At 43.3% G+C, this 24,411-nt stretch overlaps 1 protein-coding gene across 3 annotated transcripts in view; it reads left to right on the top strand.

Annotated features, from left to right (window-relative positions):
* Nucleotides 1-24,411, top strand: part of cdc27 (cell division cycle 27) — a 136,407-nt gene that overhangs the window by 67,840 nt on the left and 44,156 nt on the right. For all 3 annotated transcript variants that reach the window (XM_078223705.1, XM_078223706.1, XM_078223704.1), the window contains 6 exons: nt 2,668-2,765; nt 2,857-3,011; nt 14,475-14,692; nt 19,684-19,798; nt 19,949-20,064; nt 21,957-22,065. In XM_078223705.1, coding sequence (XP_078079831.1) covers nt 2,668-2,765; nt 2,857-3,011; nt 14,475-14,692; nt 19,684-19,798; nt 19,949-20,064; nt 21,957-22,065 — 811 coding nt within the window. The remainder of the gene's footprint in view (nt 1-2,667; nt 2,766-2,856; nt 3,012-14,474; nt 14,693-19,683; nt 19,799-19,948; nt 20,065-21,956; nt 22,066-24,411) is intronic.

Raw genomic sequence — 24,411 nt, 5'->3', positions numbered from 1 at the left:
GAGTGGGAGATCTGCTAACAAACAGCAAATGGCATATAAAGACACAAACTCAATTTACAGAATAATGAATAATGATTGGAATGTGAGTCTTTACAGCTAATCAAGTTTTAAAGGTACAGACAATGTGAGTGGAGGAGCATTAAGCACAGGTTAAAGAGATGTGTATTGTCTCCAGACTGGACAACCAGTGAGATTTTGCAAGTCCAGGCACGTTGTGGGGGTTACAGATAGTGTGACATGAATCCAAGATCCCGGTTGAGGACCAGTGATTGAACCAGGAGCACTCCTCGTCACAATGGATGTCTTAGCACTCTACACCAGCATCCTCCACGATGATGGCATTGCTGCAACTGCCTCAGTATTCAACGCCGACAACTGCCAGTTTCCAGATGCAGTTTTACAACTCATCCGCTTCATCCTGGACCACAATGTCTTCACCTTCAACAACCAGTTCTTCATCCAGACACACGGAACAGCCATGGGGACCAATTTCGCACCTTAATATGCCAACATCTTCATGCACAGGTTCGAACAAGACTTCTTCACCGCACAGGACCTTCAACCGATGCTATACACTAGATACATCGCTGACATTTTCTTCCTTTGGACTCATGGTGAGCAATCACTGAAACAACTATATGGTGACATCAACAAGTTCCATCCCACCATCAGACTCACCGTGGACTACTCTCCGGAATCGTTTGCATTCTTGGACAGATGCATCTCCATTAAGGACGGTCACCTCAGCACCTCACTGTACCGCAAGCCCACGGATAACCTCACGATGCTCCGCTTCTCCAGCTTCCACCCTAAACATGTTAAAGAAGCCATCCCCTACGGACAAGCCCTCCGTATACACAGGATCTGCTCAGATGAGGAGGATCGCAACAGACATCTCCAGACGCTGAAAGATGCCCTCATAAGAACAGGATATGGCGCTCGACTCATCGATCGACAGTTCCGACGTGCCACAGCGAAAAACCGCACCGACCTCCTCAGAAGACAAACACGGGATGCAGTGGGCAGAGTACCCTTCGTCGTCCAGTACTTCCCTGGAGTGGAGAAGCTACAGCATCTCCTCCGGAGCCTTCAACATGTCATGATGAAGACGAACATCTCGCCAAGGCCATCCCCACACCCCCACTTCTTGCCTTCAAACAACCGCACAACCTCAAACAGACCATTGTCCGTAGCAAACTACCCAGCCTTCAGGAGAACAGTGACCACGACACCACACAACTCTGCCACAGCAACCTCTGCAAGACGTGCCGGATCATCGACACGGATGCCATCAACTCACGTGAGAACACCATCCACCAGGTACCCGGTACATACTCTTACAACTCGGCCAACGTTGTCTACCTGATACGCTGCAGGAAAGGATGTCCCGAGGCATAGTACATTGGGGAAACCATGCAGACGCTACGACAACGGATGAATGAACACCGCTCGACAATCACCAGGCAAGACTGTTCTCTTCCTGTTGGGGAACACTTCAGCGGTAATGGGCATTCGGCCTCTGATCTTTGGGTAAGCGTTCTCCAAGGCGGCCTTCATGACACACGACAGCGCAGAGTCGCTGAGCAGAGACTGATAGCCAGGTTCCGCGCACATGAGGACAGCCTCAACCGGGATCTTGGGTTCATGTCACACTATCTGTAACCTCCACAGCTTGCCTGGACTTGCAGAGTCTCACTGGCTGTCCTGTCTGGAGACAATACACATCTCTTTAACCTGTGCTTAATGCTCTCTCCACTCACATTGTCTGTACCTTCAAAACTTGATCAGCTGACAAGACTTGCAATCCAATCATTATTCATTATTCTGTAAATTGAGTTTGTGTCTTTATATGCCCTGTTTGCTGTTTGTTAGCAGATCTCCCACTCACCTGATGAAGGAGCAGTGCTCCGAAAGCTAATGGCGTTTGCTACCAAATAAACCTGTTGGACTTTAACCTGGTGTTGTTAGACTCGTTACTGTGTTTACCCCAGTCCAACGCCGGCATCTCCACATCATGTTTATCAAGTAAGCCAGGGACTGCATACATGCTGAAGGCCAGATCATCACTGGAGTGAAATTTCACATGTTAGGAAGCGTTGATATGAATTGAAATAAATGGGTAACTGTAAATAGTCTGGAGAGGCCCAGTGCACCATCCAAACATTGGTAATAAATGGGTTTGACCTCAATGCTCTTTCTATGGGCTTATGTTGACTGATTGAAAATCCGAACAATTGTCAACCAGCTGGTGTCATGTTCAATCCTTGATTGCAGTAAGCTAGTTGATTCTTCTGCTTCTATTGCTCCGGAGTGTTACAGTTAGTCTCATTACCTGTTGGTGTGGGTGTAACAAATCTGCCCGGACTCCTCCCTTGCTTCCTCTCTGGATTGTTCTGGCTATGCCGGACAAGTCACATTCGAACACTCCCTATTGTCTCTTGCTGCTCATTTGGGCAAGAAATTTGGATTTAAAGTGTGGTTTTTGGCTATCATTTCTCCTCATGTTTAAAGTTGTAAATGAGGCTGAATTCTTGGGATGTGACCATTCCATGATGGCGCCCGACAGTAACATTCAGATTAGATTTCTGCTTTGGATCTCTTGGGTTGCGTTTTGTGCTCTGATTTAATTGCCATGTTGTGATCTAATAATTGTCTTTTTTTTAACAGTAAAACGGATCGAATGGCCAAAGGATCAGAGTGTTACCAAAAGAGCCTTAGTCTAAATCCCTTTCTTTGGTCCCCTTTTGAATCCTTATGTGAAATAGGTATGCTGTCGAAATGTTTTACAACATTTTTAAAAAATTGCAAAAAACTCTGAGGTAGAAGCTGAATACTTTCTCCGTCTCTCCCTTTCAGGTGAAAAACCAGATCCCGATCAAACATTTAAATTAACATCTCTTCAGAATTTTAGTAGCTATCAACCAAGTTTATGTATGCCATTGGTTTTGAATCACAGCGTGCAACATAGACAACCGGACACTGTATTAATGGAAACACCACAGGACACAATAGTGAGTCTGGTTTAATCCTAGTTTCCTCCATGCTGCTGCATCTTGTACTTTACTGAGCATTATATTCCAGGTTTTGCTGTTTCAAAGCCTTGATATTTCTCTGAATGTGCTTTAATGAAGGAGGGAATGACACAGTTCAATATTCAATTGTTGCTCTTCTCATGTTTGATCCTAAAATGTATTGCAACGTGACAGAAGCTTCTTTATGAATTGGCTCACTGGGTAAAGTGGGTGAAATATCCTGAGTTTATGCAAAATTGTTGATGATTTTATTGTATCGTATGAGCTCTCCAATGGTTGTTAGTGAAAGAAGCATGCAGATGTGACCGTAAGATTGCAGACTTGATCTCAGCTGGTGATGAAAAAGGTTAATCCCAAATCCAAAGCTGAGCAGTTAGTTGAGGTGAGTTTCTTTGGAGTCCATTGGCAAGGTCATGTAGTACCGTCGAGTGGTGGACTTAGTAGCCATTTCTTAGCCATTTATGAGATCATAGATTCCAGAGTAAAGGTATCATTTTGTGTGAACTGTACCTTAGTGGTTACACTCTTGGTTCTGAATCATAAGATTGTGGTTTCAAGTTCAGCTTCTGAGACATAAGCACGTAATTGGCAGGCAGTTGAGTGCTGCACTTGTGAAGAGCTGCCATCCTTCAGCTGAGATGCTCAACTGAGATCCCATCTGCTATCTCGGATACATCCTGTAATGCCATTTGAAAAACAGGAAATTACTCTAGTGTCCTGGTCAATGTTTTTCTCTCTCTCGAGCATCACTGAAAGCAAGTTTTCACAGTCAGTAATATCATGAGCTGTTTTCTTGCCTTACAACAGTGACTACACATCAAAGCTACTTTTGTGAACAACATGAAAAATACCATGTGAATGCAATGTTGTCTTGTGTGTGTACTCCTGACACTCGTGCTGTCTGGAACATAGACTCCTCTTGAACATCAGCAAGTTGCATTTAAGTAGCCCTATTAATGTTGAATTGTCCCAAAATGCTTCAGAAGTAAAGCCATATAATCAATGCAGAAACTAACTTACCAGGATGGTGTGAATAAACATGATCAAAGGTCTGTATTTTAAAGAAGGTATTGGAGTGAAAGGAGAAGCTTCAGGAAGGAACCTTGAATTTGGAGCCTAGGCGTGCTGTCAATATCACCCCAAGTTTAGCTTATAAGTACCTGTCCTTTTAGTTCTCACACTAGTCTGTTTGCTGTAATTATCGGAAATGAAGTTCTTCCGTCAGTGATCTCCCTCCAATCCCTGTCCCTTTTCTATTTGCCCCAGTCATGTTTATGCACCTTTGCTTCAGTCTGACAGTGGCAACATTTGTGTTCTGCAAGGTGCCCACCTTCAGAGGGACAGTTATGCAGAATGCTAAACTGTCCTTGAAGAATGACCAAGTAGGGCAGTGGAGAATAATTAACATAATTGAGGGATTGTAAGATCCACACAGCAAGGCAAAAAGTGTGAGAAGACCAATAGGAAATATGAGTTCATTTGCACAGTTACGCAAATTGAGTCATGTGCAAAAATGCGTACAGTATAAGAACTAAATGAGTTAAAAGCACAAGTTCAACTTGAGGCATATGATGTAGTAATCATTAGAAAGACTACCACAACTTGTGTGAATATGAATATTTTTAAGCTGCAGGAAGTAGGCATAGAAGCAACATTGACAACAGACACCAATACTGCTGCATAAAAGATTTCCGTAATGGTGATGAGAATGTGAGAACACATTGAATAGAGTTCAGAAAAAATGAAGATTCAAGACTCAGGGAGTGATCTACAGGCTTGAGAGTGGTGATGGGGGAGGAGTGCACAGAATGGTGTTGGTGGGATGTAAATAAATGGAGGTGAGAAAAGCATGGAGTAGAAGCATTGTGGTCACAATTCAGGATTTCACTTAAAACTGGGAGAAACAGAATAACTTGAATGATAAGGGTCATGAATGTATTAAATATATTCAGGGCAGCTTTTTCAAACAGTAAATTTAGAACTGACGGGAACAAGACATTGATTGAGTAACACAGTGAGACAGTATAAAACCAAACTAAAGGATTACAAAGCTCTTTATCTGGTTTTCCCTTGAACAGAAAATCTGCTGGAGGATGATTGGATAATATTTTGGCATTTGTTGAAATGAGAAAACGAATTTCCTTAGCTTAGGACAGCTGGAAGCTTCTATGTTTTTCTTGAAGGATGGAATACAAGTCACCTGCAACAGCTGCTGCTTGTATTGACTTTTGATGTACTAAAAATACTAAGGCACTTCATAGGAGCATCCTCAAAGTCAGCCAAATGGCATGAGGGAAGATGACAATGTTCGGTCTGAGTTGGGTCTTAAAGCGTCTGAAAAAGGAGACATATGGAAAGGTTTAGATGGGGAATTTCAGAGCTTCAGCCTTGCACAACTGACAATGGAGTGATTTTAAAGAAAGGAATGTTTAAGAGGCCAAAATTGAAGAGCAGAGTTATCAGTTGTGGGGCTGGAGGAGTTTGAGATCAGGAATGGGTGGGTGGAAAATGAGGATGCGATTTTTAAAAATTGGAGCTGAGGGTTGCACAAGCCACTGTAACTCAGTGAGCATGGACATTGGGTGAATTGGAAGTTGGTGCATGTTTGCAAGCAGAATTTTAGATGAACCTCCAGTTTGAGGGGTTGAAGCTGGCTGACTGTAGGAGAGTGTTTGAATAGTCAGGTCTAGGGATAACAAAGGCATGTATGGGGAGGGATGGAATTATAGAATATTGCAGTACAAAAGGCCGCTTGGGTACATTCAGCTCCTTGCAAGAATATTTTAGTCTCACTCTGTCCTTTTACCATAGCCCTACAATTTTATTTGTCGACAGGCACTTATTCAATTTCCTTTCTGCAAGCCATGATTCAATCTGCCTCCATCCCCTCTCAGGCAATGCATTTCAGATCCTAACCACTTTCTGTATTTTTAGAAAAGATTTTCCTCCTGTCACCTTTGATTCTGTTGTCAGTCACTTGCAATCTGTCTCCTCGGGTTCTTGATCATTCTGCCAATGGAGCAAATTCTCTCTGTTTAGACCCATTATAATTTTGAATACCCCTTTCGAATCATCTTTCTGTCTTCTCTAATGAGAGCAACTCCAATTTCTCCAATCTGCCCTCGTAACTAAAATCCCTGATATCATTCTCAAAAACCTTGTGCTCTGTCTGAAGCTGTCACATCCTCAAGTGGATGCTGTGCTGAATTGAGGCTGAATCAGTGTTAGATAAGGATTCATAACTTCCTTCATTTTGTCCATCATGCCTATATTTTAAAAGTCTAGCTGACACCTTTTTCTCAACTGGCCTGTGCCACCTTCAATGATTTTTGCACATATTACCCCAGCTCTGCTCCTGCACTTCCTTTTGAATGGTACCCTTTAATTTATATTGCTTCTGATTTTTCTTGCTACCAAAATAAATCACCTTGTGCTGCTGCATTAAATTTCACCTATCGCATGTCTACCCATTCCACCAGTCTGTCTTCTCTATCATCCTCAGATTCCCAACAGTTCCAAGTTTTGTCATCTGCAAATGTTGCTGTTGTGCCTATACACTAGGCCATTAATATGGATAATATCAATGGAGCACTGCTATGTATCTTAATTGAAAGAAAATAATTGTTATCCACTGCTGGATGTTGGTGAGCATTGGCTGTTGTCAGTGTACACAGACCACCTGATGTCCTTTTGGTTGATGTAGCTGGGGGGGCCACAGAAATAGGTTAGCAAAGGTAGATGCTTGGGAAACTGCAGAGGTAACACTGGGAAGAGAAGTGACTGTCGAGTTGCCATGAGATAATGGTACCAGCTGAGGCTAGCTGCACCAAGCTGGATGACAGAGGAGAGGTGTTGGGAGAGGAATAAAGGAGCTGAATATTATTTACGTGGAGGAAGACTGCAGAAAGCTGCAGCACAGAGGGATCTGGGGGTCCTAGTGCATAAATCACAAAAAGATAGCACGCAAGATCAGCAGGTAATAGGGAAGGCAAATGGAATGTTGGCCTTTATTTCAAAGGGAATGGCATATAAACATTGGGAAGTCTTGCTAAAACTATACAAGACACTAATTTGACCGCACATGGAATACTGTGAACAGTATTCCAGGTGCACTCAGTGCAGTGGAGAGTCGGTGCAGCCTCGATGGGCTGTAGGGATTCTGTTCAATGATGATTTTTGGTCCCCTTATCTAAGGAAAGATATACTGGCATTGGAGGCAGTCCAGAGAAGGTTCATTATGTTGATGCTGGTTTTGGAGGGATTTTCTTATCAGGAGAGTTTGAGTAGGTTGGGACTGTACTCATAGGAGTTTAGAAGAATGAGAGATGATTTTATTGAGACATACAGGATTCTTGCGATTTGACAGGGTAGATGTTGAGAGGTTGTTTCTCCTTGTGGAAGAGTGTAGGACCAGAGGGCATAATCTCAGAGTAAAGAGTCACCCATTTAAGACAGAGGTGAGAAGCAATTTCTTTGAGAGTAGTGAATCTGGAATTTTTTACTGTGGAGGCTGGGTCGTTAAATGTGTTCAAGGTTGAAATGGACAGATTTTAATCAGGTAGGGAATCGAGGGTTGTGTCGATAAGGTGGGAAAGTGAAGTTGAGGATTATCATATCAGATCAATCATGATTTCATTGAATGGTGGAGCAGACTTGATAGGCCGAATGGGCTACTTCTGCTCCTGCTTCTTATACTCTTATGTGGCTAATTATGTCAAAGGCTGTGGACAGATCAAGAAGGATGAGGAGGGATAGTTCACCTTGGTCACAGACATCTAGGAAATCATTTGTGAATTTTGCTAACAGTTGCAATGGTGTGGTCAGTGTAGAAAGCTGGTTAGAAAGATTGGTTTTTAGGAAAGGTGAGTCCTGATTTATGAGGTAGCAGTATATTCAAGAACTTTGGGAGTACAAAGAAGGTTGACAGCAGTAAGGTAGTCATTTACAAGGGCACCGGGGTCAAGGGTAGGTTTTTGAGGCAAATGATGATTGTAAATTTGAAAAGGTGAGGGACAATACCCAAGGAGAGGAACAATTTAAAAATAAGTTAAGATGGAGGCCAGGCTAGGAAGTTGGGTGGCCATCATTTTAGTGGGAACAAGGTTGAGGAAGTAACTTTACATGAAAGGGCAAGAGGGGCAAAAGCAGCGAAATTTGGATGTGAGCTCAGAGATTCGCTGGTTCGGGGAGCTTTAGAGGAGGTTTGACCTGATGGGCAGAGGTGAATGGTTTCTGAGAGGATAAATTGTACAAAATATTCCACAGGTGATAAGAACAAAGAAAATTACAGCACAAGAACAGACCCTTCGGCCCTCCAAGCCTGCACCAACCATGCTGCCCGACTGAACTAAAACTCTCTACCCTTCCGGGGACCATATTCCTCATTCTCAACGTATTCATGTATTTGTCCAGACGCCCTTTAAAAGTCACTATCGTATCTGCTTCCACAACCTCCCCGACAGCGAATTCCAGGCACTCACCACCCTCTGTAAAAAAAAAACCTGCCTCGTACATCTCCTTTAAACCTTAAATCTATGCCCCCTAGTAATTGGCTCTTCCATTCTGGGAAAAAGCTTCTGACTATCCACACTGTCCATGTTCGTCATAATCTTGTAGCCTTCTATCAGGTCGCCCCTCAACCTCTGTCGTTCCAGTGAGAACAAACCAAGTTTCTCCAACCTCTCCTCAGCTAATGCCCTCCATACCAGGCAACATCCTGGTAAATCCAAGTACGGCCTAACTAAGGTTCTATAAAGCTGCAACACGACTTGCCAATTTTCAAACTCAATGCCCCGGCCGATGAAGGCAAGCATGACGTATGCCTTCTTGACTACCTTCACCTGCGTTGCCACTTTTCTTGACCTGTGTACCTGTACACCCAGATCCCTCTGCCTATCAATACTCTTTAGGGTTCTGCCATTTACAGTATATTTCTTATCTTTATTAGCCCTTCCAAAATGCATTACCTCGTGTCTGGATTAAACTCCATCTGCCATCTAGAAATAGAAATAGAAACCCTACAGTGCAGAAGGAGGCCATTCCGCCCATCGAGTCTGCACCGACCACAATCCCACCCAGGCCCTACCCCCACATATTCACCCGCTAATCCCACTAACCTACGCATCTCAGGACTCTAAGGGGCAATTTTTAACCTGGCCAATCAACCTAACCCGCACATCTTTGGACTGTGGGAGGAAACCGGAGCACCCGGAGGAAACCCACGCAGACACGAGGAGAATGTGCAAACTCCACACAGACAGTGACCCGAGCCGGGAATCGAACCCGGGACCCTGGAGCTATGAAGCAGCAGTGCTAACCACTGTGCTACCGTGCCGCCCTCTGCCAAAGCCTACAATTGACCTATATCCTGCTGTATCCTCTGACAGTCCTCATTGTTATCTGCAATTCTACCAACCTTTGTGTCATCCGCAAACTTACTAATCAAGCCAGTTACATTTTCCTCCAAATCATTATATATATATATATATATATATATATAAAAAACAAATGGCAAGGGTCCCAGCACTGATCCCTGAGGAACACCGCTAGTCACAGCCCTCCATTCAGAAATGTGCCCTTCCACTGTTACCCTCTGCCTTCTATGATGAGCCAGTTCTGTATCCATCTTGCCAGCTCACCTCTGATCCAATGCAATGTCACCTTCTGTACCAATATGCCATGAGGGACCTTGTCAAAGGCCTTACTGAAGCCCATGTTGGCAACATCCACTGCCCTACCCTCATCAATCATCTTTGTCAGTTCCTCGAAAAAATCGATCAAGTTAGTGAGACACGAGCTCCTTTTCACAAAAGCATGTTGCCTCTCGCTAATACATCCACTTATTTCCAAGTGCTAGTAAATCCTGTCTCGAAGAATCCTCTCCAACAATTTCCCCACCACTGACGTAAGGCTCACCGGCCTGTAATTACCTGGATTATCCTTGCTACCCTTCTTAAACAAAGGAACAATATTGGCTATTCTTCCATCCTCTGGGACCTCCCCAATACAGTAAGAAGTTTAACAACACCAGGTTAAAGTCCAACAGGTTTATTTGGTAGCAAAAGCCACACAAGCTTTCGGAGCTGCAAGCCCCTTCTTCAGGTGAGTGGGAATTCTGTTCACAAACAGAGCATATAAAGACACAAACTCAATTTACATGAATAATGGTTGGAATGCGAATACTTACAACTAATCAAGTCTTAGTTTTGTTTCTTAAAGACTTGATTAGTTGTAAGTATTCGCATTCCAACCATTATTCATGTAAATTGAGTCTGTGTCTTTATAAGCTCTGTTTGTGAACAGAATTCCCACTCACCTGAAGAAGGGGCTTGCAGCTCCGAAAGCTTGTGTGGCTTTTGCTACCAAATAAACCTGTTGGACTTTAACCTGGTGTTGTTAAACTTCTTACTGTGTTTACCCCAGTCCAACGCCGGCATCTCCACATCATGACCTCCCCTATAGCCAGTGAGGATTCAAAAATTTCCCTCAAGGCTTCCCTTGCCTCTCTCAGTATTCTGGAGTATATCCCATCAGGCCCTGGGGACTTGTCTACCTTAATGGTTTTCAAGACCCCCAATACCACCACCTTTTTGATCTCAACATGACCCAGACTATCTACACACCCTTTCCCAGACTCCTCATCCACCAAGTCCTTCTCTTTGGTGAATACTGACACAAAGTACTCATTTAATACCTCACCCATTTCCCCTGGCTCCACGCAAAGATTCCCTCCCTTGTCCTTGAGTGGGCCAACCCGCTCCCTGGCTACCCTCTTGCTCTTTATATATGTATAAGAAGCCGTGGGATTTTCCTTAAGCCTGCTGGCCAATGGCCTTTTGTGACCCCTTTTAGCTCTCCTGACTCCTTGCTTAAGTTTCTTTCTACTTTCCTTGTATTCCACACTTGCTTTGTGTTCCCAGCCCCATGGCCTTGACAAATGCTTCCTTTTTCTATTTGACTAGGCTCAATATCTCTCACTATCCAAGGTTCCTGAAACTTGCCATACTTATCCTTCAACCTTACAGGAACTTGCCTGTCTTGAATTCCTATCAACTTGCACTTGAAAGCCTCCCACATGCCAGATGTCAATTTGCCCTCAAACATCTGCCCCCAATCTACATTCTTCAGTTCCTGCCTAATATTGTTGTAATTAGCCTTCCCCCAATTTAGCACCTTCACCTGAGGACTACACTTATCCATCAGTACCTTTAAAGCTTACTGAATTGTGGTCACTGTTCCCGAATTGCTCCCCTTCTGAAACGTCGACCACCTGGCTGCCCTCATTCCCCAGTACAGGTCCAGTACGGCCGCTTCCCTAGTTGGGCTATCTACATACTGTTTCAAGAAACCCCCCTGGATGCTCCTTACAAACTCTGTCCCATCCATGCTCCTAGCACTAAGTGAGTCCCAGTCAATATAGGGGAAGTTAAAATCACCCACCACAACAACCCTGTTACTTTTGCACCTTGCCAAAATCTGCCTCCATATCTGTTTCTCTGTTGCTGGCTGTTGGGAGGTCTGTCGGAAATTCCCAACATTGTGTCTACACCCTTCCTATTCCTTAGGTCTACATATATTACCTCGCTGTATGAGCCCTCCGAGGTGTCCTCCCGCAGTACAGCTGTGATATTCTCCTTAACCAGTAGTACAACTCCGCCACCCCTTATACATTCCCCTCTATCCTGCCTGAAACATCTGTATCCTGGAACGTTAAGCTGCCAATCCTGTTCTTCCCTTAACCAAGTCTCTGTAATGGCAACAACATCATAGTTCCAAGTACTAATCCAAGCACTGAGTTCATCTGCCTTACCTGTTGCACTTCTTGCATTGAAACAAATGCACCTCAGTGCACCAGACCCTCTTTGATCAGCAACCTCAGCCTATCTGCTCTTCCTCTGAGTCTTACTGGCCCTATCTTTAATTCACCTTCAGTTAATTCACCTTTGCTTTGGTTCCCACCCCCTGCCAAACGAGTTTAAATCGTCCCATGTAACGCTATCAATGAAAGGTAGTAGCAAGTAAATATGCTGACCCATCACTGGCATCACAAGCGTCTTAGCAATTAACCAGGACAGTTTCAAAATCTGAACAGCATAGAATGCTGCAGTTTGTTGTCGTGGAGAGGGGGCTAAATATTACATCTGAGCTGAGACACCATCAATGATTGTTAAATTCGGATCTTCCTTTGGTTGATGACCTTGATAAATAACCGATGCTTCCAATATTGGTTCTTAGAACACAAAGTGGACCAAGTCTCTGCACTTGTGCTGTATAAAGCTGGCTAATCCTTGCTGAGATTACACTATTCTGCTACACCATTCTGATTCCACATGTTCTGCAGCACCTTTATCATTTATTCACTCAATTTAAAGCCGGATTGTATTCAGCCTCATTGGACTTTGATGATGCTTCGTGCCCCGTTGACCTTATACCTGTTGGAATTTAGAAGAATGAGAGGCGATCTTATTGAAACAGCGGATCCTGAGGGAATCCCACAGGGTGAATCCTGCGAGGATGTTTCTTTGTGTAGAACTAGGAGACACAATTTAAAAATTTGCGTCTCCCAATTAAGACGAGAGATAAGAATTTATTTTCTCAGAAGCAGTATCATTGAATTTATTCAAGGCTGCATGGAACAGATTTTTGATTGACAAGGGAATCTACGATGGGGATAGTCAAAAAATTGGAATTGTGATGACAGTCAGATTAGCTATGAATTTATTCTTGTTTTGATTTGATTTATTATTGTCACATGTATTAGTATACAAATGAAAAGTATTGTTTCTTGCATGCTATACAGACAAAGCATGCCGTTCATAGAGAAGGAAACGAAAGTGCAGAAAATAGTGTTACAGTCATAGCCAGGGCGTAGAGAAAAATCAACTTAGTGCGAGGTAGGTCCATTCAAAAGTCTGGCAGCAGGGATGAGACTGTTCTTGAGTTGGTTGGTATGTTATCTCAGACTTTTGTATCTTTTTCTCAATGGAAGAAGGTGGAGAGAGAATGTCCGGGGTGCGTGGGGTCCTTAATTATGCTGGCTGCTTTTCCGAGGCAGTGGGAAGTGTAGACCGGGTCAATGGATGGGAGGCTGGTTTACATGATGGATTGGGCTACATTCATGATCTTTTGCATTTCTTGCAGTCTTGGTCAGAGCAGGAGCCATACCAAGCTGTGATACAGCCAGAAAGAATGCTTTCTATGGTGCATCTGTAAAAGTTGATAGTTGTAGCTGACATGCCAAATTTCCTTAGTCTTCTGAGAAAGTAGAGGCGTTGGTGGTCTGTCTTAACTATAGTGTCGGCATGGGGGCACCAGGACAGGTGGTTGTTTTGTTTTTGTGCCCAATTGAATGAGGAGGGTCATAATTTTCAATATATATTATGTCCACTGGTCATTTCTCGTGAGGAGTTCAATTTGTTTCAAATTGTGTGTCAATCATTCAAATCTTTTGAGTTTTTCTGATCAGTAAACGACACTGTTAGTTTTAGTTTGAATGTACAAAGTTTGTGAATCGCAAGGTCTCATTGATAAATTGCACTTGATATCACACGCTGTCCAGAGTAGTTCTTCAGCTGGAGTTGCCAGAAACAGCTTTCAATTTAACTGGTATCAGAAATTAAATTATCTGTTGTCACATGAAACAAAGTCTTGTTTTTCATAATGCAACTGCTCACAATGTTATATGCCTAACATAAAGCAAATTCAGAAGTCTTGATGGTGCAAGAAATTGATAAATTAATTCATCCTGTTATGCGGGAAAGAGAGTTGAGGCAAGCAGAGCTCTTTCTGCCCACTGCACACCTGTTTCCTGCACAAGTTCCACTTTGATCATTACCATTGCCGTACAAAATAATGGTTATATTTACAAAGCTTACTGTCTCTTTAAATGCTCTACAATCATGTCTTTAATATCAACTAATACCTCAAAGTTATAGCATGGGAAGCAACCATATGGGCTGACAAGTCTCCAGACTATTTGCTTGAGTCGAGGTTGATACTACCACCTGTGCCTGTATCCCTTTAATCTTTTCCTTTATTTATCCATTCAGTGTAACCTTGAATTTTGTTGTCATTTCTGCCTGAACCAGTCATAGAATTGTGCTAATAAATTTCTTCACCCCATTCCAAATTTCTTCTATTTAATGTTGTTTATCTGGCCCCTTATTCTTAATCCCTCATTTACTAAACAGTCTCCTGCTACTTCTCGATGTTTGGTTTCTGGTTTTAAGTTGAAAAATGATGGTGCATTGACTTTATGACATGGTTTGGAGGTCCCATCACATTATTCATGTCCCTGAGAGCCTTCAATTCCTCTCCTAAAATATGCAATTTCCCCACAACCAGTTGAGGTAACTTTAGTTCACTGGGTGGCGAATGCATGAGTCAAAGAATGAAGATTACCCTCAAAGCTTATAATCTGTTGTTCATGATTTTTTTTTGCAGGAACTGAACAGATTAAACCTTGAATCCTCTGCCAACTCCAAATATTCCTCAATGATGACTGATTCATCAGTATCTTTAATTGATCCATCTGTGATTTCTCCTGATTCTGTGCCTCTTGGTTCTGGATCTTCAGTATTGTGCAAACAACTTGTAAATAAACCAAAGTCTGGGAGGAGTTTGCTTGGTGGGCCTGCTGCTCTTAGTCCCCTAACACCAAGGTAAAATTCTTGTTGTTTATCTCCAAACCAAACTTTCATGTATTTGTTCATTCCTGTTATCCTAGTCTAGATTGGAGTACCGTGCCGCAGGGATCGGTACTCGGGCCGCAACTATTTACCATTTATATAGATGATAGCACAGTGGTTAGCACTGCTGCTTCACAGCTCCAGGGTCCCGGGTTCAATTCCCGGCTCGGGTCACTGTCTGTGTGGAGTTTGCACATTCTCCTCGTGTCTGCGTGGGTTTCCTCCGGGTGCTCCGGTTTCCTCCCACAGTCCAAAGATGTGCGGGTTAGGTTGATTGGCCAGGTTAAAAATTGCCCCTTCGAGTCCTGAGATGTGTAGGTTAGAGGGATTAGCGGGTAAATATGTGGGGATAGGGCCTGGGTGGGATTGTGGTCGGTGCAGACTCGATGGGCCGAATGGCCTCCTTCTGCACTGTAGGGTTTCTATGATTTCTATGATCTGGAGGAGGGGACGGAGTGTAGGGTAACGAAGTTTGCAGACGACACAAAGGTAAGTGGAAAAGTGAATCGTGTGGAGGACGGAGAAGATCTGCAGAGAGATTTGGACAGGCTGAGTGAGTGGGCGAGGATATGGCAAATGGAGTATAACGTTGAGAAATGCGAGGTTATACACTTTGGAGGAAATAATAACAAATGGGATTACTATCTCAATGGAAACAAATTAAAACATGCCACCGTGCAAAGGGACCTGGGGGTCCTTGTGCATGAGACGCAAAAGCCCAGTCTGCAGGTACAACAGGTGATCAAGAAGGCAAATGGGATGTTGGCCTATATTGCGAGGGGGATAGAATATAAAAGCAGGGATGTCTTGATGCACCTGTACAGGGCATTGGTGAGGCCGCAGCTGGAATACTGTGTGCAGTATTGGTCCCCTTATATGAGGAAGGATATATTGGCATTGGAGGGAGTGCAGAGAAGGTTCACCAGGTTGATACCGGAGATGAGGGGTTTGGATTATGAGGAGAGGCTGAGGAGATTGGGTTTGTACTCGTTGGAGTTTAGAAGGATGAGGGGGGATCTTATGGAGACTTATAAGATAATAGCTGAGGAACTTAATAAGTACTTTGCGTCAGTCTTCACAGTAGAAGACATGAGTAATATCCCAACAATTCAGGAAAGTCAGGGGGCAGAGTTGAATATGGTTGCCATCACAAAGGAGAAAGTGCTAGAGAAACTAAAAGGTCTGAAAATTGATAAATCTCCGGGCCCAGATGGGCTACATCCTAGAGTTCTAAAGGAGATAGCTGAAGAAATAGTGGAGGCGTTAGTTATGATCTTTCAAAAGTCACTGGAGTCAGGGAAAGTCCCAGAGGATTGGAAAATCGCTGTTGTAACCCCACTGTTCAAGAAGGGAACAAGAAAAAAGATGGAAAATTATAGGCCAATTAGCCTAACCTCAGTTGTTGGCAAAATTCTAGAATCCATCGTTAAGGATGAGATTTCTAAATTCTTGGAAGTGCAGGGTCGGATTAAGACAAGTCAGCATGGATTTAGTAAGGGGAGGTCGTGCCTGACAAACCTGTTAGAGTTCTTTGAAGAGATAACAAATAGGTTAGACCAAGGAGAGCCAATGGATGTTATCTATCTTGACTTCCAAAAGGCCTTTGACAAGGTGCCTCACGGGAGACTGCTGAGTAAAATAAGGGCCCATGGTATTCGAGGCAAGGTACTAACATGGATTGACGATTGGCTGTCAGACAGAAGGCAGAGAGTTGGGATAAAAGGTTCTTTCTCAGAATGGCAACCGGTGACAAGTGGTGTCCCGCAGGGTTCAGTGTTGGGGCCACAGCTGTTCTCTTTATATATTAACGATCTAGATGACGGGACTGGGAGCATTCTGGCCAAGTTTGCTGATGATACAAAGATAGGTGGAGGGGCAGGTAGTATTGAGGAGGTGGGGAGGCTGCAGAAAGATTTAGACAGTTTAGGAGAGTGGTCCAAGAAGTGGCTGATGAAATTCAACGTGGGCAAGTGCGAGGTCGTACACTTTGGAAAAAAGAATAGAGGCATGGACTATTTTCTAAACGGTGACAAAATTCATAATGCTAAAGTGCAAAGGGACTTGGGAGTCCTAGTCCAGGATTCTCTAAAGGTAAACTTGCAGGTTGAGTCCGTAATTAAGAAAGCAAATGTAATGTTGTCATTTATCTCAAGAGGCTTGGAATACAAAAGCAGGGATGTACTTCTGAGGCTTTATAAAGCACTGGTTAGGCCCCATTTGGAGTACTGTGAGCAATTTTGGGCCCCACACCTCAGGAAGGACATACTGGCACTGGAGCGGGTCCAGCGGAGATTCACACGGATGATCCCAGGAATGGTAGGCCTGACATACGATGAACGTCTGAAGATCGTGGGATTATATTCATTGGAGTTTAGGAGGTTGAGGGGAGATCTGATAGAAACTTACAAGATAATGAACGGCTTAGATAGGATGGACGTAGGGAAGTTGTTTCCATTAACAGGGGAGACTAGGACGCGGGGGCACAGCCTTAGAATAAAAGGGAGTCACTTTAGAACAGAGATGAGGAGAAATTTCTTCAGCCAGAGAGTGGTGGGTCTGTGGAATTCATTGCCACAGAGGGCTGTGGAGGCCGAGACGTTGAGCGTCTTCAAGACAGAAATTGATAAATTCTTGATTTCTCGAGGAATTAAGGGCTATGGGGAGAGAGCGGGTAAATGGAGTTGAAATCAACCATGATTGAATGGTGGAGTGGACTCGATGGGCCGAATGGCCTTACTTCCGCTCCTATGTCTTATGGTCTTATGGTCTTATAATGTGGGGGCTGGATAGGGTGGAGGCGGAGAGATTCTTTCCACTTAGTAAGGAAGTTAAAACTAGAGGACACAGCCTCAAAATAAAGGGGGGTCGGTTTAGGACAGAGTTGAGGAGGAACTTCTTCTCCCAGAGGGTGGTGAATCTCTGGAATTCTCTGCCCACTGAGGTGGTGGAGGCTACCTCGCTGAATATGTTTAAAGCGCGGATGGATGGATTCCTGATCGGTAAGGGAATTAAGGGTTATGGGGATCAGGCGGGTAAGTGGTACTGATCCACGTCAGATCAGCCATGATCTTATTGAATGGCGGGGCAGGCTCGAGGGGCTAGATGGCCTACTCCTGCTCCTATTTCTTATGTTCTTATGTAGATGTATTGATTTTCAATAGTTATTGGCTGTGGGGATAATGTACAAGAATTGTGACAGCCACGTACCTCTTTGACTAGAGGAACTCTGCCATCTTGTTCTCTTTGTAGAACTTCTGGTAATAATGCTCTGATGAATCTCCAAATTTCTCATTTGTTTGAATAGTGGGGCTTCTGTACCAGCAACCAGAACAAGGCAGGACATTGCTGCAATATGGATGGATTTTATTGCATGAAGCGCTTAATTTTAATGAAATAGTGAGCGAGACATGTAGAAATGTCTCAACATTAACTGTATATCTTTGGGAGTTTTTAATGTGCTGGATTCATAAGACTCTTCCAAGTTCTGATGTCCCATGAGCCCATTCTCTTTTTTCTTCTTATCCACCTTTTCTCATCCCCATATCCCTCTATCTTTTCTCAACATATAATCTGTTGTCCCTTGAGTTCTTTTATTTTTTTCTGCTCATGTCACCTTTCTTGGAAACTTGTCCTCTAAATCTTGCTTGCATGTAAAATGGGAATTAAAAAATGAGCTGACTTATCCAGCCTGTCCCATCCAGACGTGCGATTTACCTTTTGAAAAATCTCCTCTGACCCCACTCAAGTGAACAGCAGGAGACTGCGGTGGCTGCAGTTACTGGCTACCTTTTTATAGCTCTGCTTTCGACTGGCAGAAACTTGTACAGCTCCTTTATGCAGGTTGAGTGAATTTTTGTTCTTTGCATCTTGTTTGTTGCACTGCTGCCACCTAGTTCTTCACTCTTGTCCAGCTCAAATAGCTCTCTGCCCATCACTATGTTAAATATCTCAGTTGTAATAAAATCAAAGCTTTGTGTTGCAAAGATTTTATGTCTAACGCCTTGATTCAATTTATTGAAGTCCAACGCTTTCCCAACAAAGATTTGCTTTGATCATAATTTTGAATATTTCTGTTACCTTGAATTTTGATTCTAAAGGAAACAAGCTGAGTTATCATTAGGCTTATTAGTCCTGTCTCAATTTAAATTCCTTTGCGCAGTCGTCTCCGCCGCCAGGGCGACACTGCTGCCTCACAGCCCCAGGCACCCGGCTTCAATTTCAGCCTCGGGTCACTGTCTGTGTGGAGTTTGCACATTCTCCCGTGTCTGCGTGGGTTTCCTCCAGATGCTCTGGTTTCCTCCCACAGTCCAAAGATGTGCGGGTTAGGTTGATTGCACATGCTAAATTAACCCTAGTGTTAGGGGGATTAGCAGGGTAAATATGTGGGGTTACGGGGATAGGGCCTGGGTGGGATTGTGGTCGGTGCAGATTTGATGGGCCAAATGGCCTCCTTTTGTACTGTAGGGATTCTAAGCTTCTATGATGTACAATGTTTTGAGCAGTAACATCATTTCACTGATTAGATGGCTAGAACCAGATCCCTGACTGAGACAGCAACAGTGAACCTTTTATTTGCCAGTTCTGCAGTCCAAGCAACAAACACATTTCTAATTGATATTTTGAAAACCTGCGCTACTTCCTATTTTTTTGGTTCTTGTTCTCCATCTCGATGTCCTGAGTGGTTTTGGCCCTTTGATGTTGTGACAGATCGGTTTGACATGCTCGGTACATCCGAAGCAAAAAAGGTTACTGCTGCAGTTTTTATGCAGCCATTTGTGCAACATATTCAACTAAATGGACACGAGGTGTAAAGCCTTCATGCCTGTAAATAGAATCACTGGGTATGGTACAGTAGTAAGTTTAACTTTTATTGTGGTATATTGGCTGTTCAGCGTAGGAGGGATTTAGCACATGTTAAACCTGTGTACAATTAAATGAAATGACTGCATTTAATTCCTTTTCAGTTTTGGAGTCTTGCCCCTGGAGACTCCAAGCCCAGGTGATGGTTCCTTTTTGCCAAACTATACAAATTCTTCATCTGTAATTGATTCATCCTCTACAGGAGGCCCCACAAAGAAGGTAAGATTATATGAAAAAACATGTTTGGGTGTGATGGAGCGAAAGTTTGAAGGGCTCACAAGATTGTAGATTTGAAGTTGATTATGTTACAAGGGAGCCTTGCATTGACAGTAGCACTTTTCTGTTGTTGTCTCCTTTTCTACCCTAAAGTCTGTAGCACGAATAACTCAAGGTGGAACCAAGGCAGTCTTTACGCAAAGTGGAAACAGCCGAGATGTAACTCCAACTCCACTGACTCAGACACAGACTTCAGGTCCACAGACCAGGTAGCAGTCCAGCACCATTTCCTGTCTTGACAATAGCAAATTGATGGAGTTGAGGTATAAGTCACCCATGATCTAATAGAATTGTGGAAGAGGCTCAACGGGCTGAAGTTGAGGCCAAAATGCGTGATTTCAAGAAGGAATTAGATATAGCTCTTGGGGCTAAACTGATCAAGGGATATGGGGGAGAAGATGGGATCAGGGTACTGAATTTTATCATCCATAATCAGAGTGAACGGCGGTGCAGGCTTGAAGGCCTCAATGGCCTACTCTTGCTTCTAATAGCCTCTGACTGCCTCGATGTAAGATTAAACAAAGTGCAGCACGTACAGAAGTGGAAAAATTGGACCATGCTAATCTTAATGTTTTGACTTTAAGCCATTCCAGTACTTGAACAAAGATTTGTAATTAACTTTTACGGTATTCAAGTGCCACCATCATTGGAATCAGACACATTGCATTCAGATCTTAGCCAGGCCATGGGCAAACAGACAATGACAGCACAGAAGGCTTGAGGAACGTGAGAAAATCCTGGACGTTTCCTTCATCACTTTGAATGGGAAGACGTTATTGTACAGGGATTTTCATGGTTAACCACTTGCAATCTTTTTTTATTAACAGTTCTCTTGTATGTATTACAATTAATGTTTCCCTGAAGTGTGGGCTGCACAGGAGGTTGCATACAAATTGAATGACTAAGCTTCATAACCCCAAACCTGTGGTATCCAGGCTGTCGTGTGGATCATTCAGTGCTAAAACTAAGTGTCGATTTACTGTGCTGCACCTGTGTGATGAATTATCCAATTTGTTAGGCCAATGAGGTTTGTGACCTTTCGTTGGTGTTTGCCTTTCTGGACTATTTGGCTCCAGGATGACTTCAGGACCAGAGCTGCTGAATGAAAAGCACTCCCAGATTTCAAGGCTGGTAATCAAATGCTTCAATGCTGGGTCAAGTGAATCCAGAGCACACTCACCTGAAGCTCAATCTCTCCTGGGCTTCTGGTGGGTCTCGCCCAGCCCTTATCCTCTCTCCCTGCCCCGTTCTCTCCTTGCGTGTTCAGATTGTAAGAAAGCCAATGAAAATGGTCAGATAAATGCATGCTCCTGGCCTGGAGTGAAAAGAATGAATGAATTTCACCTCCAGGCCAGGTTTATGATGCCGATTGGGTCATTTATTACATAGATTGAGCATGGCAGATCAATGCAACTTTAACATCGACCGAGTCACACCCAACAGCCTGGCACACAGGTTAAATGATGCTGCTTGTGTTTATGACATTCAGCAAGCTGTATGTAACCTCCTCCTGGAAGTTTGTGTTTATGTCTGGGAAAGGAGACTAAATGTCCAAGTGTGAGGAGGAGAAGAAGAATGGAGCCGAACAGGGAAGGTTAGAATGGGATTTTTGAGGCGTGGGAGAAAACAACCTATATGTGGAGAATTAGAATAGAACATGTGTAAGTGAATGTTGACCAGAACGTGATAAAGAGAGGGAGTCGGGGGGAGAATAGGAGGGTGTGGATGGGCTGTGGTGAATAGATGTAGTGGGAGAAGAGCAATGTTTTCTTTCTCGGGTACGGAGGATTCTGGATGTAGCACATGTTCAAATAAACAAGCTGCTCACACTATTTACAGTTTAATGACATAGGAAAGGTAACTGTTTGTGGGTGAGAAAGTGCTGCTCAGGAGTTTGTAGCCTGCTTTGTAATTAGGAATTTGTACGATACCCAACCGTTGCCCATTTGCTTTCGAGGATGGAGCATATGTCGGGCTCTGGGGCTGGTCTGAATTTGCAAGGATGTTCTCCTTCGCATGAGATTTGACCTTGGCTGAAACACTGAGCAATTGTGAAGACTGCCAGACTTAACTGTGCTTTCTCTTTCCTGATCTTGTTCAGTGCAGCACAGGTACTATTTCCAACCAGTACAGTCCCCACCAATGCACCTGGCAATGCACCACCCCGGAGAAGTTCCAGACTATTTACAAGCGCCAGTTCGACTACCAAGGTAATTAGCACTAATACCAGGTGTTTACTTCAGATTGTGCAAACCATTGCACAGGTTCCTTTTGTTGGCAGTATTCTGGTTTAATGATTTAAATGTAAAAATCAAGGTACTGCAGATACTAAAAATCTAAAATAGAAATAGACACTGCTATAAAATACTTCGCTCATCAGGCAGCATCTGGACATAGGTAGTGATTGGGCTATCTTTTATGTCTTTTTTAACTAAACTGTGTTTTGGGCATCACTTATGGCAATGCATTCTATGTTCTCATTCTCTGTGTATAATTAAGTACATCCTCATTATCTGCCAGCTTTCTCTGATCCTGCATCCTTACCATTTGTTACCAACTCATCAACCAGTGGCAACAATCTGAAAAAAAATCCTTCTTAAAACCTCTATGACCCTGTTAAGACTTTAAATGATAAAGCTTTTTAAAATGCCTTTATTAACTGTAATGTCTAAATATAATCCTTCGTTACCAACATTCCAGTGGACCTTTTCTGTATTCTTACCATGGTTCTAATATTCTTTCTCTCATGAGGTGTCCAAAACTGAATGGAGTCCTCCAGCCATCCATTGTTTTGTACATAGGAATATATGACTTAAGAGCAGTCGTAGGCCATTTGGTCCTTTGAACCTGATAGTGCATTCGATAACTCCATTGCAGCTCTGATGGGTAGTCTCTTGACTCCCTTGTCTATCAAATGTGTGAACTTGAGGCTGAATTAGGCAATGACCTAGCCTGCACTGCTTTTTGTGGAAAATAATTCCCCACACCAATGATGCTTTGAGAGAAAAAAGATTTTCCTCATTTCTGTCTTAAAAGGGAGATCTCTTCAATATGTCCCCTCGTTTTTGTCTCCCACATTTTCCCATTACCCACTTGTGAAGTTCCCTCAGGATCTGACGTGTGTCAGTAAAGTCACCTCTCTTTCTTCTAAACTCTAATGGGTATAGGCCCAATCTGTTAAACTTTCCTTGATAAAATCCCTTCATCCCAGGAATTCAGTGTCAATGTTTAGAGCATCTTTACATAGAACCCAGAATCTTATTTGTTGTTTTGTGGTCTTTTTCTAACTGCATCTGACTGCACCCCTAGATTTTCTCTTTCTCAACTCTGTTATGGTTACTACTGTTCAGATAATCCACCTTTATTGCTATTGAACAGTTGTGGTCCTTTTGCACAGAAAGTGAGACAACTCTATCTGCAGTTGTCTGTGACCATTTTCAAAAGTAGGCTCACCCATCAGTAGACGAAGTTCAAGTGCACAGAATCTTCCCCTCTACTCTCTCGCAAATCATCTTCATAGTATTTTCTGTAACTCCAGGGTAACTTGTATACTTGGCAGTAATCATTTAGATCAGTCTTTAGTGGTAACAACTCATCTGACTTCCTTACTCTTGAAGATACTGGGAAATTTATTTGTTTAATGTTTAGTATTTGCAGCTGTTCTTCACATCTTTTACTGTGACTGTCCATAACATGTAAGGCCCCAAGATGTGCTGGAGAATCTATGTCGGAGGTTCCCTGTTAAGATTTGCCCTGTAGTGTAAGCTTTTCCTGGGTAATTGCCTTCAACTGGAAACCATCCGAAAATGAACCCCTCCCCTCCCCACCCCAAGTCTAAAGATGTGCGGGCAGGTGGATTGGCCATGTTAAATTGCCCCTTAGTGTCAGGGGGACGAGCTATTCATCCTTTAGAAATGTCCTCAATTGACCTTTCCGTCCAACACCCACATATTTACTGCTGGTAAAGGAGCTCAGTATTCCTCTCCTGATGGAGTACAATTCCCTGCTACTTCCTGCATGTATGCTTAACTCTGGATCCAGCCATTACTGACTCTGATACTAATGACACTTTAACTACTAGTACCACGTATACTCGTGTAGAAATTGAGACTTTTTGAGACCTGTCCTTTTAGGTCAAAGGCCATGGCTTAACTTTTATACAGGTCATAGAAGTTCTACAGTGCAGAAAGAGGCCATTTGGCCCTTCGTGTCTGCACCGACTCTCCATCAGCGCATCTTAGCCAGGCCCACTTCCCGCCCTAGCCCTGTAACCCCATGTATTTACTCCGTTAATTCCCCTGGACAGTAGAGGGCAATTTATCATAGAATCACTACAGTGCAGAAGGAGTCTATTTGGCCCATCGAGCCAAGACCGACGACAACCCCACCCAGGCCCTATCCCTGTAAACCCACGTATTTATCCCACTGGCCCCCTGACACAATGGGGCAATTTAGTATGGCCAATCAACCTAACCTGCACACCTTTGGTTTAAAAGTACATTTTGCATCTCGCACCCATCTTTTCCTCGGCCATTGTGTATGAAAAACTCAGATAT

This window comes from Mustelus asterias, chromosome 11 (genome assembly GCF_964213995.1).
Source record: "Mustelus asterias chromosome 11, sMusAst1.hap1.1, whole genome shotgun sequence".
Lineage (NCBI taxonomy): Eukaryota > Metazoa > Chordata > Chondrichthyes > Carcharhiniformes > Triakidae > Mustelus > Mustelus asterias.
Note: the sequence above shows the minus strand (reverse complement) of the source record. Positions and strands in the feature narration are given on the sequence as shown.